This window comes from Toxorhynchites rutilus, chromosome 3 (genome assembly GCF_029784135.1).
Source record: "Toxorhynchites rutilus septentrionalis strain SRP chromosome 3, ASM2978413v1, whole genome shotgun sequence".
NCBI lineage: Eukaryota > Metazoa > Arthropoda > Insecta > Diptera > Culicidae > Toxorhynchites > Toxorhynchites rutilus.
This window is the reverse complement of record NC_073746.1, coordinates 295613430-295627466: the sequence shown is the minus strand read 5'-3', so window position 1 is coordinate 295627466 and position 14037 is coordinate 295613430. Positions and strand designations below refer to the sequence as shown.

Sequence of the window (14037 nt, the reverse complement as noted above, 5' to 3'; positions counted from 1 at the left end):
AAGGATTATTGAACCCGTAATTTGTCCTGTTAGCTTGTAGTCGGAGACCATAGTTATGTCGAAGAGTGCGAGACGGGACGTTTATGTAGATACTCTGAAGTAATGCCGGGCAATCCATACGATTTGTGAGAATATCGAAGATAAACACTCGATGCAGCTTCAGGCGTCTGGCTGATAATGTCTCCAAACCAATCAGCAGGCAGCGTGATGTGTACGGTGGCAATCGGATGAAATGCTTCTGTACTCGTTCAAGTTTCAGACCATGTTAGACGTGATAAGGTGCCCAAACTGGCGCTGCATATTCCATAACACTGCATACTACGGAGCAGTATGGTGATTTAAGAGCATATACATCAGTGATGAATGTTGTGCAGAGAATGCCTTGGCTGCAGTTGACACAACATGCTCAATGAATCTCTGCTTACTGTCCACGATCACACCTAGGTCACGTATGGAATTGACCCGCTCAAGAGCGGTCGAATCAATATCGAATCAATAACTGAATTCAACAGCAGTTTGACAGCGGGTAAAAGAGATAACTTTGCATTTTTTTTTATATGCTCAAAGTTGATCTATATCAGTTTGCAAAGCTTCACAATCCACAATCAAACGATGCCGAGACTTCGTGATCAACTTGCACGAAACCTATCCGCCCGGTAAGATATGACTTCAGCCAATCAACTATCCAACTTGGGAAGCCTAAATCTGAAAGTTTGTCGACAACGAGGATGTGTGGAACCACGTCGGAAGCCTGTGAGAAGTCCACGTAGATCGAATCTACTTGGCAACGGGATTCTACTGCAGGAAACAATGTGTTACTATATTCCATCAGATTGGTCGTCGTTGAAGGACGCTCGACGAAACCATGCTGAAACTCGCTAATTAACGGCTTAGCAGCATTATTCAGAAAAAGATGGACGACTGTTTCGAAAAGTTTGCCCAGACAGCAAAGTATCGATATTCCACGGTAGTTTTCGACGTGATTCATGCTTCCTACTTAATGGATTGGGACCATTTTAGCACTTTTCCATATTGACGGAAACGTACGCTCGGTTAATGAACGATTAAAAATCAACGTTATAGATGAAACCAGTTCGGCTGCGCATCCCTTGACGATCCATCCACACCAGGTCCTTTGGAAACATCCAGATCGTTCAGCGCTTCGAAAACGTCTCTGGCAATAAAACGGAAATGAGGAAGATGCACATCATACGAAGGTGTGAGACGGAATGTTTCCGTATTGGATGCCGGAGATGTGGATCGGAAAACAGTTTGTAAAAATTCAGCAAACAGGTTGGCGACTTCTTTGGCTGTGCTTGCTCGGCGTCCTTTATATTCATCATTGCATGGAATGTGTTTCGATGATTTTTGAGCTCTAACAAAAGCCCAAAAAGATGAAGGATTCAACTTCAAATCAGATTGGAGCTTATCTACGTACGCTGCATATGTTGTCTTAAGCAGAACATTATATTTACTTTCAATGAGTCGTAGAATGTTGCTATTTTCTTCAGATCTAGCACTAAAGAATCGATTGCGGGCTTTACGAAGCTTGTTGCGCAAATGACGGAGCTCGGACGTCCACCAAGGTTTACGGGTAACAATGAAAGTGCCAGTGTGGCGACGTGGAACTAGCTTATCGAAAACGTTGTGTAGCGTAGCATAGAAAGCAACAACAGTTTCATCCAGTGGAGTACAGCTCAAGCGTTGTGCCCAGTCAATTACCGAAAGTTCATTTTTCAGCGAACTGATATCACATCTTTTGAAGACCAAATACGTGGCTTCCGCCGGAGCGTGGCTGAAACATGGCACAGTTAATTGAGTGTCCAGCCTCAGAATGAACGGTTTGTGATGTTCATCTGATTTTAGGAGTGGAATTGGAGGACCATTCACGTTCCGTAGTCGATTCATCTGAACAAGCCCAATAGCGGACATTGATTCGATCAGCATTATATCCTACTCTGTTGATGCGTTCACGGGTAGATAACCGATTATACAGGGTTTTCCAACTTTAAATTCCGAAAGTAAATTGAAATAAAACACACTTAGAATTCTAATTTCGATGAAACTTTTATTTCAAATTAATGTTTGGTTTATGCCATTATGTGTGAAATACAACATCATTCAAATGTCCACCTAGGGCTTCCTCGCACACCTTGATCCGGAACAGGTAACTTTCGATGACTTTTCGGCACATATGAGGCGGTATCTCGGTCATAACTTCACGAATATTGTCTTTCAAATGTTTAAGAGTTTGCGGAGAGTTGGCATAGACACGGTCTTTCGCATAACCCCACAAAAAAAAGTCTAGCGGGTTCAAATCGCATGATTTGGACGGCCAATTAGCATCACCAAAACGCGAAATTATGCGTCCCTCAAATTTCGTTCGCAATATGGCCATGTTCGGTCGTGTTGTGTGGCACGTGGCGCCGTCCTGCTGAAACCACATATCATCCGTATCCATATCTTCAATTTGTGGCAAAAAAAATCGGTTAACATGCGGCCATAGTGCTCACCATTCACAGTTACCGTCTCGCCGTCCTCATTTTCAAAGAAATACGGTCCGATGACTCCACCAGACCATAATGCGCACCAAACAGTGACTTTTGGCGGATGCAATGGCCTCTCAACAATCACGTGTGGATTTTCTGAGCCCCATATACGGAAATTTTGGGTGTTCACATAGCCACCGAGCTCGAAATGTGCCTCATCGCTGAAGAAAATTTTATGCGAAAATTCAGCATTTTGCTGCTGTTGTTCGTTCACCCATTCGACGTATGCCCGACGCATTCCATGGTCACCACGCTCTAATTTTTGTACCAGTTGGACTTTATATGGATGTAGGTGCAAGTCCAAACGCAAAATTCAATGCAATTGCTGAGCACGCCGTGGAATCGAAACATTCGGGTCATCCTCCACACTGGCAGCAACAGCAGCAATATTTTCGGCCGAACGCACATGACGATGATGCACAGGTTTCACAATATCCGCTACGGATCCAGTTTGTTCGAATTTACGCACTACATTAGCGATTGTGTGCTCTGTAGGCCGTCCATGACGACCAAAATCCGTCCGTAATGCTCGAAAAGCATTTGCCGGTTTTTCATCATTTTTATAGTATAATTTAACAAAATTAACACGTTGTGCGATGGTAAAACGATCCATATTGTAAAATGGCAGACATTCAACTAACGATATGACGCTTTGGTTGACAGCTATGTCAAACGGTTGTCAGCGCAGGGCTGTATACTTTCGGAAGCCCGAAATGGAAAACCCTGTATCTTCGTCAAATTTCCATCGAAGGTCTGGTAAGCTGTAGTCGCCTAATGCTAAAACAATGTCAGCGTTAGTTGAGTTGTCGCATACGTCCTGGATTGCATTAGTGTGCGCAATGTATTTGTCTGCATTAGACGACGGTCTGAGGTAGATTCCGACAACATAAAGTGAACGGTTTACTAATTTGATGCGAATACTAGTTTGTTCAAGCTGATCGCAATTATCCACAGGGATTGCACTGCATTGATGGGAAATCTTGACGGCAATGAGCACTCCGCCACCTCTTGATAGTTCACTTGTAGAATCACTTCGATCGCATCTGAAGATATGATAGTTGGATGACAGTTCGCTATCAACGATGTCAGGTCGAAGCCATGTTTCTGTCAGTACAAGAATGTCATAATCGCAGCTGGAAAGCATCAGTCGAAGCTCGTTCGTTTTGGTACGCAGTCACCTGACATTTTGGTAATACACCGACAGAAAGCGATCGGTTGACGACGTATTTGTGTTGAACATTAGAGCCGAATCAAATGGAGATGCGCCATTCGTTTCAACATGTCCAGGGCAACCGAAATCCGAAAAAACTTCAGGTCGAAGAACGGAAGAACAATTCAAATACTTGCCTGCGAGTGGATTGAGGAAAACCCTTTCCCTTTCCACGAACACAGGGCCGGGATGACTCTGATGACATAATTCAACTGAGTCACGTGTTGTGCGATTGCTATCGGTGGTTGGCACGACTGTTTCGAGTGGGTGGGGTCTTCCTTACGGCTTTGGCAGGTGCATCCCGGCGAAGGTGGTCCTTTTTATGTGTATTGCGGTATATTAACTGGTGCGAATGTCGTGTGAGTTAAGTTCAGTTGATCGTTAGCGTTGGTGGCCTCGGAACGTGCACTGCTGCAATGCGAAGAAACTTCAGGCAGGAAAAGGGTGTGCAATTTAAATACTTGCCTGCGAGTGGATTTCGGAAAACCCTTTCCACAAAAACAGGGCCGGGATGACTTTGATGGCAGGACATTTGTGAGTGTCGGGATGTACATTTTCTATCGGTGGATTGCGCGACTGTTTCGGGTGGGTAAGGGGTTTTGCACCGAAATCATCGTGATGATTGGATATTCCTACAGGATAAGGCATCAATTCATAATATACGGATGACCTTAACATGATTTAATGAAAAAAGGCTTCAGATTCTGAACTAGGCAGTTCATTTTCCAGTCATAAGTTTCAAACTTTGCTTGCGACGGTGAGTCGAGTGAGCCGCCTGGGCCGCCTCGGTTCCTCATCAGCTGCCTCGATTCCTTATAATCGTTAGATATAGACTTCGCCCCCATTGCATGGATCTCAAACTAAATTTCATTAAAAAATAAATTCATAATAAAAATTTGCGCTACAGTGGCGTTAATACGTATATACCATTTTTTGACGTAGAACTACGTCTTTCATTAAGGGTGCCAAATCAGAAAACAGATCACGTTTTTATGAAATAAACTTAACGTTAATAACTATTTTTGCCGTGAACGGATTCTGGTAATTTACATACCAAACGAATCGTAAATTTCCTAAGATTTGTATGATATGCTAGACATTACAATCCCATAGTCTGTATATGGTTTAAATTGGTGAAAATTGGAAGCATTCTCATTGCCTCATACATTTGTTCTGTCCATTTGTGTGCTTTCCCGAACAGAGCTGTCAATAGCAAGCAACATATCGACGAACAACGAAGAGGGAATCGTAAAGGCGGAATTCCATCTATTCAACATGCTACATGCTGCAAGTCAATGGTTCTTACTTATGTGAGTATCTCTTTTTACGACATAATTGGTCTTGTCGAGGAATGTTGGCCTTATCCAATGGCTTGCGGATCGGTGCGGCGTGTGTAGCACGACAATATTGGAGCAACTACGTCATTTATTGACGATTATCAAAACTCACCACAATAACGGAACAACAGAATGTTTGATCATGAAACCAATAACATCAGAACAGATATACCGAATGCCGGTGAATGGAGCGGTGAAAGTTCGCATACTACTGTGTAGTGACTGAGGTGGAAACAAATTAAAAAATAGCGCAAGTATCACATCCATTGTTGTTTACCATTGACTTGTAGCATGTAGCATGTTGAATAGATGGAATGCCGCCTTAAGATGTAAAGTCTCCGTGAACAAAGGAAAAGAAGAAGAATGAAGGGGGATATTTGCCTAGAGTATAAACAGTGGATCTTGCTGAGGCAAACTTCGTTCTTCGTGAGGACACCGACTGGACAACACCTTTCCTGGGCGAGCTGGACGGCGAGGGTTCGAATGGTATCTCAAGGCAATGGTGCGAAACAATGAACATCCCTTGTTCTTCCTTGTTTGGCGCCATCACGTGTCTTCGTTTCGGACTGAGCTGTGGACGCAACCAAATTACTCACTCGCTGATGTATCTGGCATAGCAATCATTGCATCAAACTGACGCCATTGCATTAATGTTTTGAACTACACAATTGTGTAGGGAATCATCAAGCTAGGCTATCGTCAGCTCACCAAGAAAATAAATGTTCTGGAATTTTGTCAGTGATTTGGTTTCGCGTGAAGGTAGGAAAACTCTCTCCACAAAGGATGTCAGCTAAGCTTATCTAGACTGGCAATATTAACAGAAAGAGCTTCTGTTGAGAAGAGCGCAAAACAGAGATAAGTGTCAGCTGGGAAAATCGTGCAGACACTAGAAGCGAATGAACTTTTCAGTTTCAAGCAAATTCGCGGTTCGAGAAGTACGTGCACTTGAGAGACGTAAACTTCAGAGGGAAATGTAAGATAAAATAATCGTTTGATAATTCTTCCGTACATATATTTTGTCCTAGGCATCATACCAAACGTAAAAGGTCTGTCATTAAATTTAGTTGTAACGAAGAACAATCTATCAGAATGCATGAATTGACTTTACATGGCATTTGTTCAATCTTTTTACTCACAATGCAAATATATTGAATGCAATCGAATTTGGAAATTGTTTCATTCAATCAAGAATTTAATCAATACAAAGGAACGATTGCTAAGCTAAGGTAGTCCCACGTCAACCTTGCGGTTATATCATATATATAACTCCCCCCTTTTTTTTTCTTCTGTTCATTGAAAGTATGAACGGTTGTGTAACGTTTACCCGAATAGCATTCACCCGAAACCCGTTTACTCGAAGCACATTTACCCGAATAACATTCACCCGAATCCCACTCACTCGAATTTAACAAATACTCGAACTGACACTTACCCGAATGCGACATATATATAAAGCATATATTCGAATAATATGCAAATGTTATTATTAGGAAGTATTTGTCTATTTATTCCTGACATAGATCATAGATCATAGTTGTTCATTTCCTCCCAAAAAGGTTTGCATTTTTCATGGATAGTGCAATTTGAGAAATAGCGGCGTTGGATGGAATCCTTTTCAAAATAATAAAAAGTGGAACAATGCAGTTTTATAACGTATTATGAAATTTATCTATTCATATGGATGACGCAGCCCGTTCACTTAAAGAAAGCTGACAATTTTGGTACACACGTATTATGGCACTATTATTATTATTTTTTTTTTATCCCTTCTGTTTATTCTAGGCTCATTAACATTTTTGCTGTAACAGAGCCGAATTTTAATAGTGCACATGTCACATGTTTATCATATCTACAATTAGCACATTACACAGTTGTCATTTTCGGCGTATTCCCTTCTATACCATTGCATATGGTACACATTTACACAGTAGCCATTTAGGCGTAAGAGTTTTCTATCTGTTCTTCCATTATCCAGTTAGACCGGGTAACGGAGACAGCTGTTGATCATTGTTGAGTTATTTATAGAACAGCAGCCCGATGTTTCTTGCAGAGCAGAGCAGTTGTATGGATGAATCGATCTTATTTCGACCGTGGATCGATCTCCATCGCTGATGATTGTTGCGTGGACGTAGTTATTCTGTAACAACACAAAGATGGTCAATGAGGGCCCTGAGTTTTGAACTCACGATCGATCGCTTACTAAGCGAACGCGCAACCAATGTGGCTACGGAGACCCCCTTGAATACTATTATTATGAATTTATTGAATTTATTGTTTCGTAGCAAAATTTATTCTGAGATCATTGTAATGGGGTCGAAGTCCCCATCCAAGGAGGATGAGGAACCGAGGCGGCCTGAAGCCGACAAGGTGATGCAATCTGAGTTGACCGCCGACCGTAGTGCACCAGGTAAACGTATGCCATCCGGACCTAACTAAAGGATCGTCTCCTATGTTTCAAACAAACCGGGCAATCGGTGGAACACAGGTTTGCTTGCGAGAGGCCGCCGCTTCCGACGGCGGATCGACGGCCGACTCGGATTGCGTCACCTCGGTTCCTTATCCTCGTTAAATGGGGACTTCGCCCCCATTACGTTGACCTTAGAATAATAAATTCATGATCAAAACTGCACTGCGGTGGTGAATACGTAAGTACCATTTTTTCGAATCTACCTACCTGCTTAATTTTCGGAATATTCCATAACCCATGCTCATTACTGAATAATCACTTGGCCTTCAAGAGAAATACGGAAAGAAAACAAGACGACATGTCAATTGTGCCTACAGTAATTTCTAAAAATGACACAGCAAAGTCTTCAACATCTTTTTCGAATTTCTTCATTACAAATCTCAAATCTCAAATCTTACTTAGTAACTTCGTAACAGGAGATTTGACAAAATTCATAATCTGATTTGTCGAAATTTTTGCTTTTTCATTCGGGTAAATATTCCTTTCGGGTAAATGTTGCATTCGGGTAAATGTTCATTCGGGTACTTGTCGCTTTCGGGTATATGTTGCATTCGAGTAAATGTGCTTCGGGTAAACGTGTTTCGGGTGAGTGGTATTCGGGTGAATGGGACACAACCATAGGAATATATGGAAAAGGGCTTTGGAAAAGTTAGAGCAGATCTACTGACACGATTCGCCAGTATGAATATTGTTATGCCATAACGTGGAACAAAATATATTTACAATAAATGTTTACAAAATCCATTGAACAAATATTGGACTTAAATGAATTGAGAGAACAACACAGACCGATGAAAGTGGAAAATCATGTATTTTAATACACTCGAGCGTATGTACTTTTTGTGACACTATTTGTCATCAGTTACCTTCCTTCCACGACGGGTCTCGAATCACAAAACTACTTCCTGAGCCTGGCAACAATTCCAACGTGGACAAAATGTTTACGCCATGACTTTTCCATATTTCCGCGTATCATTCGAATCGTGTTGCTATTCATTCGGCTGATACTACTTTTCTGTATCAAATGCATTCAACTGGATGGATGAATGCTCCAACAAACGATCACAAACAACATTATCACCCCGCCATTTGGGTATGTCACATTGTTCGATCGAATCGGCGAACGACTTTCGTCGTCTGTCGCGGCTCGAGTAGTTCGCGTGTCGGAACAAAGTCGAATATAAAATGATAGCTTCCTCGTTCGAAGCACCTCTAGCTGGAAATAAATGGTGGATAAATAAACAACGCAAACTGTATAGACTGGCTGGCTAGCGGTCACAACAATGATTTGACCGTGGTGGCTGCCGTGTGCCATGGGGCCAATACGGCGATAAGTGACCATAAAAACCATATCGAGATGAAAGTAATGAAGATTCAATAACGCTCAATAGCCGGAGCCAGCTTGGCGGTCATTAGTGGCGGTCAAAATGCTCACTCCGCTGTCTGAGGTGGGTCTGGATGTTATGCGCAATGACCATAGCAATCTCATCGATCGATTCTGTGTTAAACCAACGATCCTATCGGATGGAAATGCGCAAAAAATATAATGATTTTACCGGAAGCTAGCAAATTTATTCGCTTGTTCTGAGCAGTATCCAATTACTGAAATGTTTAGTTAGGTGTCGCCAATCATTTGACGCTCGGTCGGTAGCATATTTATATATCATTACTCCATTCTAAATCAACTCATCGGATAACGACGATTGCACGTAGCGCAATTCCAGCAACATGGTTCAGTGGAAAAGTAACCGCAAATTAATGAGGTGTGACGCCACGAAATCAAACATGTATCTGACGAAATCTCCAATCAAGAATTAATTGGTCAATGATTTCTTCCACTCTTTTTTGTTCCCCGTTTTCTATCATCCATACTATGGTTACAATAAATGTGCATTGAACTCCTTATAATTGAGTGGTTCTTCTGACGACACCGTGAGCCACAATCTGTATTCTTGTTGGTTGAGCATAAGTTTAATTGCTCGTTTAAGATTATTCAATTTGTGGTTCACTTGTCCTTCCGGTGACAGTTGTGTGATTTAGTCGACCACTTTAGTTGTCCAAAATACATTGGTTGACCAGGGCAGCGTGCTCACCATCGCTACAGCCAGCTTTATTTAATTATTTATTTATTGTCGTCAATCGAAATTGTAGACCGATTCATTCTGAATATTACTTAAAACTACTTACTTAACTAACTTAACTAAAAAAAACTAAAGAGAGCTGGCTGGATAATTTATCCGTTTAATTCAAAACAGAATTTAAACAAGCTACATAATCACAATTTTTATTTATTTATTTATTTATTTCGTCAAACCAGTGTAGACTAAATATGCTGCCCAAATATTACAGTGAAATTTAACTATACCTTATTCTATTCAGATAGTCTTTAAGCATTGACCTTGACATGGTTACAACAACTATTTCACTGTGTTCGTTACAGAGGCTCATCATACGATTAATAGGACTATATTTGGCATAATAAGTTCTTCGGTAATCTATGTCGAAAATGTTAGGGTTTCTCAGGTGCCTAATCGGTGCGTAAAAATATAGGTTTCCTAATATTTCTTCTGAGTCCACTCGTTGTGATATGATATCAATGATAAATAGAATCATGGCAGTGTTCCGACGACCTTTTAGGCTTTCAATATTGATTAGCATACAGTGTGCTTAATATGGAGGGAGATTATATGAAGTTTACGAAGTGGAAATAATGAAAATTGTTTTTGTACAGATTTAATTCTTGTGAAGTTATGTAGGGCGACCATACAATACTACAGTATTCGAGAATTGATCTGACGTATGTAATATATAATGTTTTTATTTGTGTACGGATCGTGGAAATGGTAACTAAAGCGTTTGATGAGGCTCAACATATTATTTGCTCTATGGATGATTGTATTATCAACATATTGTATTGATCAACAAAGGTTAGTTTCGAATCTAAGACCACGCCTAAGTCTCTTACTCGTTGACATCTATTGATGGGTTGATTTCCTAGCTTAACACCATTGCACAATGGTCCAGGAGATGCATTTAAGTGGAAATTGACATTTGGAGCTCGACAGTTATTCTCTAGACAAAAACTGTTTTAGACAAAGTTGTTACTCATGACAGAGCGCTCGCTTTTATGTTGTCAAAAATAAGGTGACCAAAATTTTCGATGAAATAAAAAATCTAACTTTCTTATCTTTATAGATAGAGGTAAACATAGTTCGACAATGTTGTAGCTCCAATTATTGAAGACATCTTTGTAGAACAAAGTTTTTCTCTATCTCTTGAAATAACCGCCTTTTTTCTATGTTACGTGAGGGTCACCATGAAAAAAAACTGATTTTTTGCTCTAACTTTTATGTTTCAAATTCTTTCTTCGAAAGAATTTTCAAACACGTCAAAATGGTCTTCGTACGACATTTAGAGCTTATCAATACCAAAATTTTGCGATGCAGAACATGTCAATATCTTAATCCTGCTCAAAGTTATTGATGAGTTTTCATCCAAAAACTCATGATTTCAATTATCATTTACTCAAACACAAAAAAAAACATAGTTTTAAAATCACACATCATGTAGAATGAAATCTGTTCTTTCAAATTCCCTCAACAAACATTTCTTATGTTTGGCCCAGAAAGACTGACAATCAAATGAAAAGAGCATGTTTTTTGGGAAGAAATATCAATAACTTTGAGTAACGTTGAGATATTTAGTAAGTTCTAAAACTCTTTCGAAGACAGTTTGCATGTAAAATTTGAAATATAAAAGTTAAAGTTTTTTTTTCATGGTGACCCTAACGTAACTTAGAAAAAAAGATGTCTTAAATAATCGGAACTATGTTTACCTCTATCTATAAAGATTTTTTATTTCATCGACAATTTTGTTCACCCTATTTTTGACAACATAAGAACGAGCACTCTTTTATGAGTAACAACTTTGTCTAAGACAGTTTTTGTCTAGAGAATAACTATCAAGCTCTAAATGCTAATTTCCACTTAAATGCATCTCCTAGACCATTGTGCATTGTTCAATGGTGTTCTTCTCTTCTTCTTGTAAAAGACATCAAAGTGCATTTCCTAACATTGAGCTGTTATAAACTCTTAGTGCACCAATTATAAAATATGTCAACTTCATTTTTGAATGTTTGAGAGTCTTCTTCATTCTTTATTTCCATATACAGCTTCACATCATCTGCGTAGATAAGTGCCTCAACACTGTTAAGAAAAACGCAAACGTCATTAACAAATAAAATGAACAAAAGGGGCTCCAAATGAGAGCCTTTAGGAACCTCAGATATTTTTTTGAAATTTTCCCATTAAATCTTACCATTTGCGTGCGGTCAGTCAAATATGATTCTAGCCATTTCAATAGCCATTTCAATAGCTTGCCTTCTATCTCTATTTTTTGAAATTCAAGAAGGAGTAAGGGTATATCAAAACGATCGACAGCCTTACTAAAGTCAGTGTATGGAGCTTCAACTTGATTACCATTATCCATTGCATTGAAAGTGAATGTGACGAATCCCAGCAAATTGGTTGTTGTTGATCGTCCTTTGAAAGAAACGTGTTTCTGATTCCAATGACAATGACAGATGCCAAATTTTTAATAAAAACCGGTGGAATTCCGTCAGGATCTGGCCCTTTCGACACATCAAGCTTATTTAATGCGTCAAAAATTTCAATGTAAGTTAGTTTTCTGACGCCATCATCACATGGAAATTCTGGAAGAAATGCAAAGAAGTCACGATCTCGGTCCTCCGCAGCTGTTTCAATACAAACTTCTTAGAAGAATGTTGCAAAGAGGTTGAAATTTTTTTCTGGGTCATTCCACACAATATCGTCAAGGTGCATGCGTGATGGCCATTGATTTTCGAGGATCAAAAAATCAAAACTTTGGGCGGTTTGAGGCACCCCTAAATCATGTCCGATCGAACTGAAACTTTGCACAGGTCAGTTTTTTGGGCCAATAAACAAAATGTACATGGTCGGATAAGTGCTTTTACTCACACTTACTTAAACTCCTCGAATTCTGTTGTTGGAATATGTTCTGAATTTATTAATGAATTAATAGCAATGAGGACACCGCCTCCCGATTTTTTTATGGGATTTGAGAAGATTACGGTCATCTCTGAAGACTTTGAAACGATTTCCGAATACTTCCTCGCCAGAGACAAAAATGATGGAAGAGTGGACATTAAAGTAACGCTACTTTTGACACCTTAGTTTATCAATGTTTTCCAACGAAAATACCTCTTGAGTTTATAATACATTTTCGACGTTTTTCAAAAATAATATCTTTGACATTATTTCGCATGGGCCGCTACTTAAAATTTGACACTACTGCTTATCAAAACCATAAAAAGGCTTCTTATTTGTGAATGCTCATTTACGGTCATTTACTCAGACAATTCATTGTTCTAGGAAAATAAACAAAGATTGTCTAAAACTATTTTTGCTGTCAACCAGAATGTTTTGCATACATCAAAAAATTCATCGGAACGAAATATTCTAGAAAACGCTACAAACATATTATAGCCAGCTGTGGCATTCCCGGTTTCCGAGTCCGTAGTTGAATAACTAAATACACGAAGATTAAAATTTAAGCTGTATTCAAACTGAACCCTGAATCTGATACAAACAATTTCCAATGTTCAGCGAGAAGCGGTGAGGATCAATATTCTCCAACTGTCAGCCTGTCTGTCAGACCATTCGTTCATAATTTGCACTTCATTCCACCATACGCATATGCATAAAATCATTCGCGAATAATATGTGAAATAAGCAAAATCTGAACACTTCCGCGTGTCTTAACCCGAGGAAACCCAGCTCCAATCACTCGCAGATACGATACGCGGGTAGAGTGTTGAAAAATGGGCGATCGAATGGACTATCGCAATCCATTCACCCTGCAAATGACAATCCATTTGAGTCGGCAGCAGGGGTGCCAGATGTGAAGACATGTCTTCGTTTTGAAGACAGTTGATTCACTATGAAAACATCCGACAAGTAAACCCGTGAAAAAGGTTCTGAATGAAATAGCTTTGAAAATTTGTTTTGAAAATGTCTGGCAGCCCTAGCAACTTGAAAACTTTTTCGCTCCTCCCTTTCGGCTCTGTCTATCAATTCGATTCTGACACCAAACGGGACGAGACACAACTTCCGTTAACTTTTCCCGTTTTTGCGTACTGGAAACTGGAGCTGTGAAAAGGCGAACCGTTCCAAACGAAGGGACAATTATAATCTCGCTTTGCGACAGGCTCACAGTGTGACGTGGATTGATTAATGGAGAAAAAATAACCAAAACCAATCACTCTGCATGGTCTGGGTGGTATTGTCATTTGGCTTTTAATTGCAATTTCGAGAGCCGCTCCAACACCAAACAAGGAAGCTTTAAGCATTGATGTCATGGAAAAGAATACGGCCTTGACAGTAACCAACAACCAAGCTAATGAAAATAAAAATCGAATGTACAAAAGCATCGATC

The 14037-nt window shown here is 39.9% G+C and overlaps 2 protein-coding genes across 4 annotated transcripts in view; one reads left to right on the top strand and one right to left on the bottom strand.

The window, feature by feature from the left end:
• LOC129778384 (UDP-glucosyltransferase 2) overlaps nucleotides 1–14037 on the top strand; it is a 127780-nt gene that overhangs the window by 44872 nt on the left and 68871 nt on the right. The gene's annotated exons all lie outside the window — the stretch shown is intronic.
• Nucleotides 593–988, bottom strand: LOC129774321 (uncharacterized). Its single transcript, XM_055778038.1, has one exon. It carries the CDS (start codon nucleotides 986–988, stop codon nucleotides 593–595), a length of 396 nt encoding a protein of 131 aa, XP_055634013.1.

Excerpts from the sequence above, each read along its gene's own strand:
- LOC129774321 (XM_055778038.1), bottom strand. The coding sequence starts at position 988 with ATGAATCACGTCGAAAACTACCGTGGAATATCGATACTTTGCTGTCTG.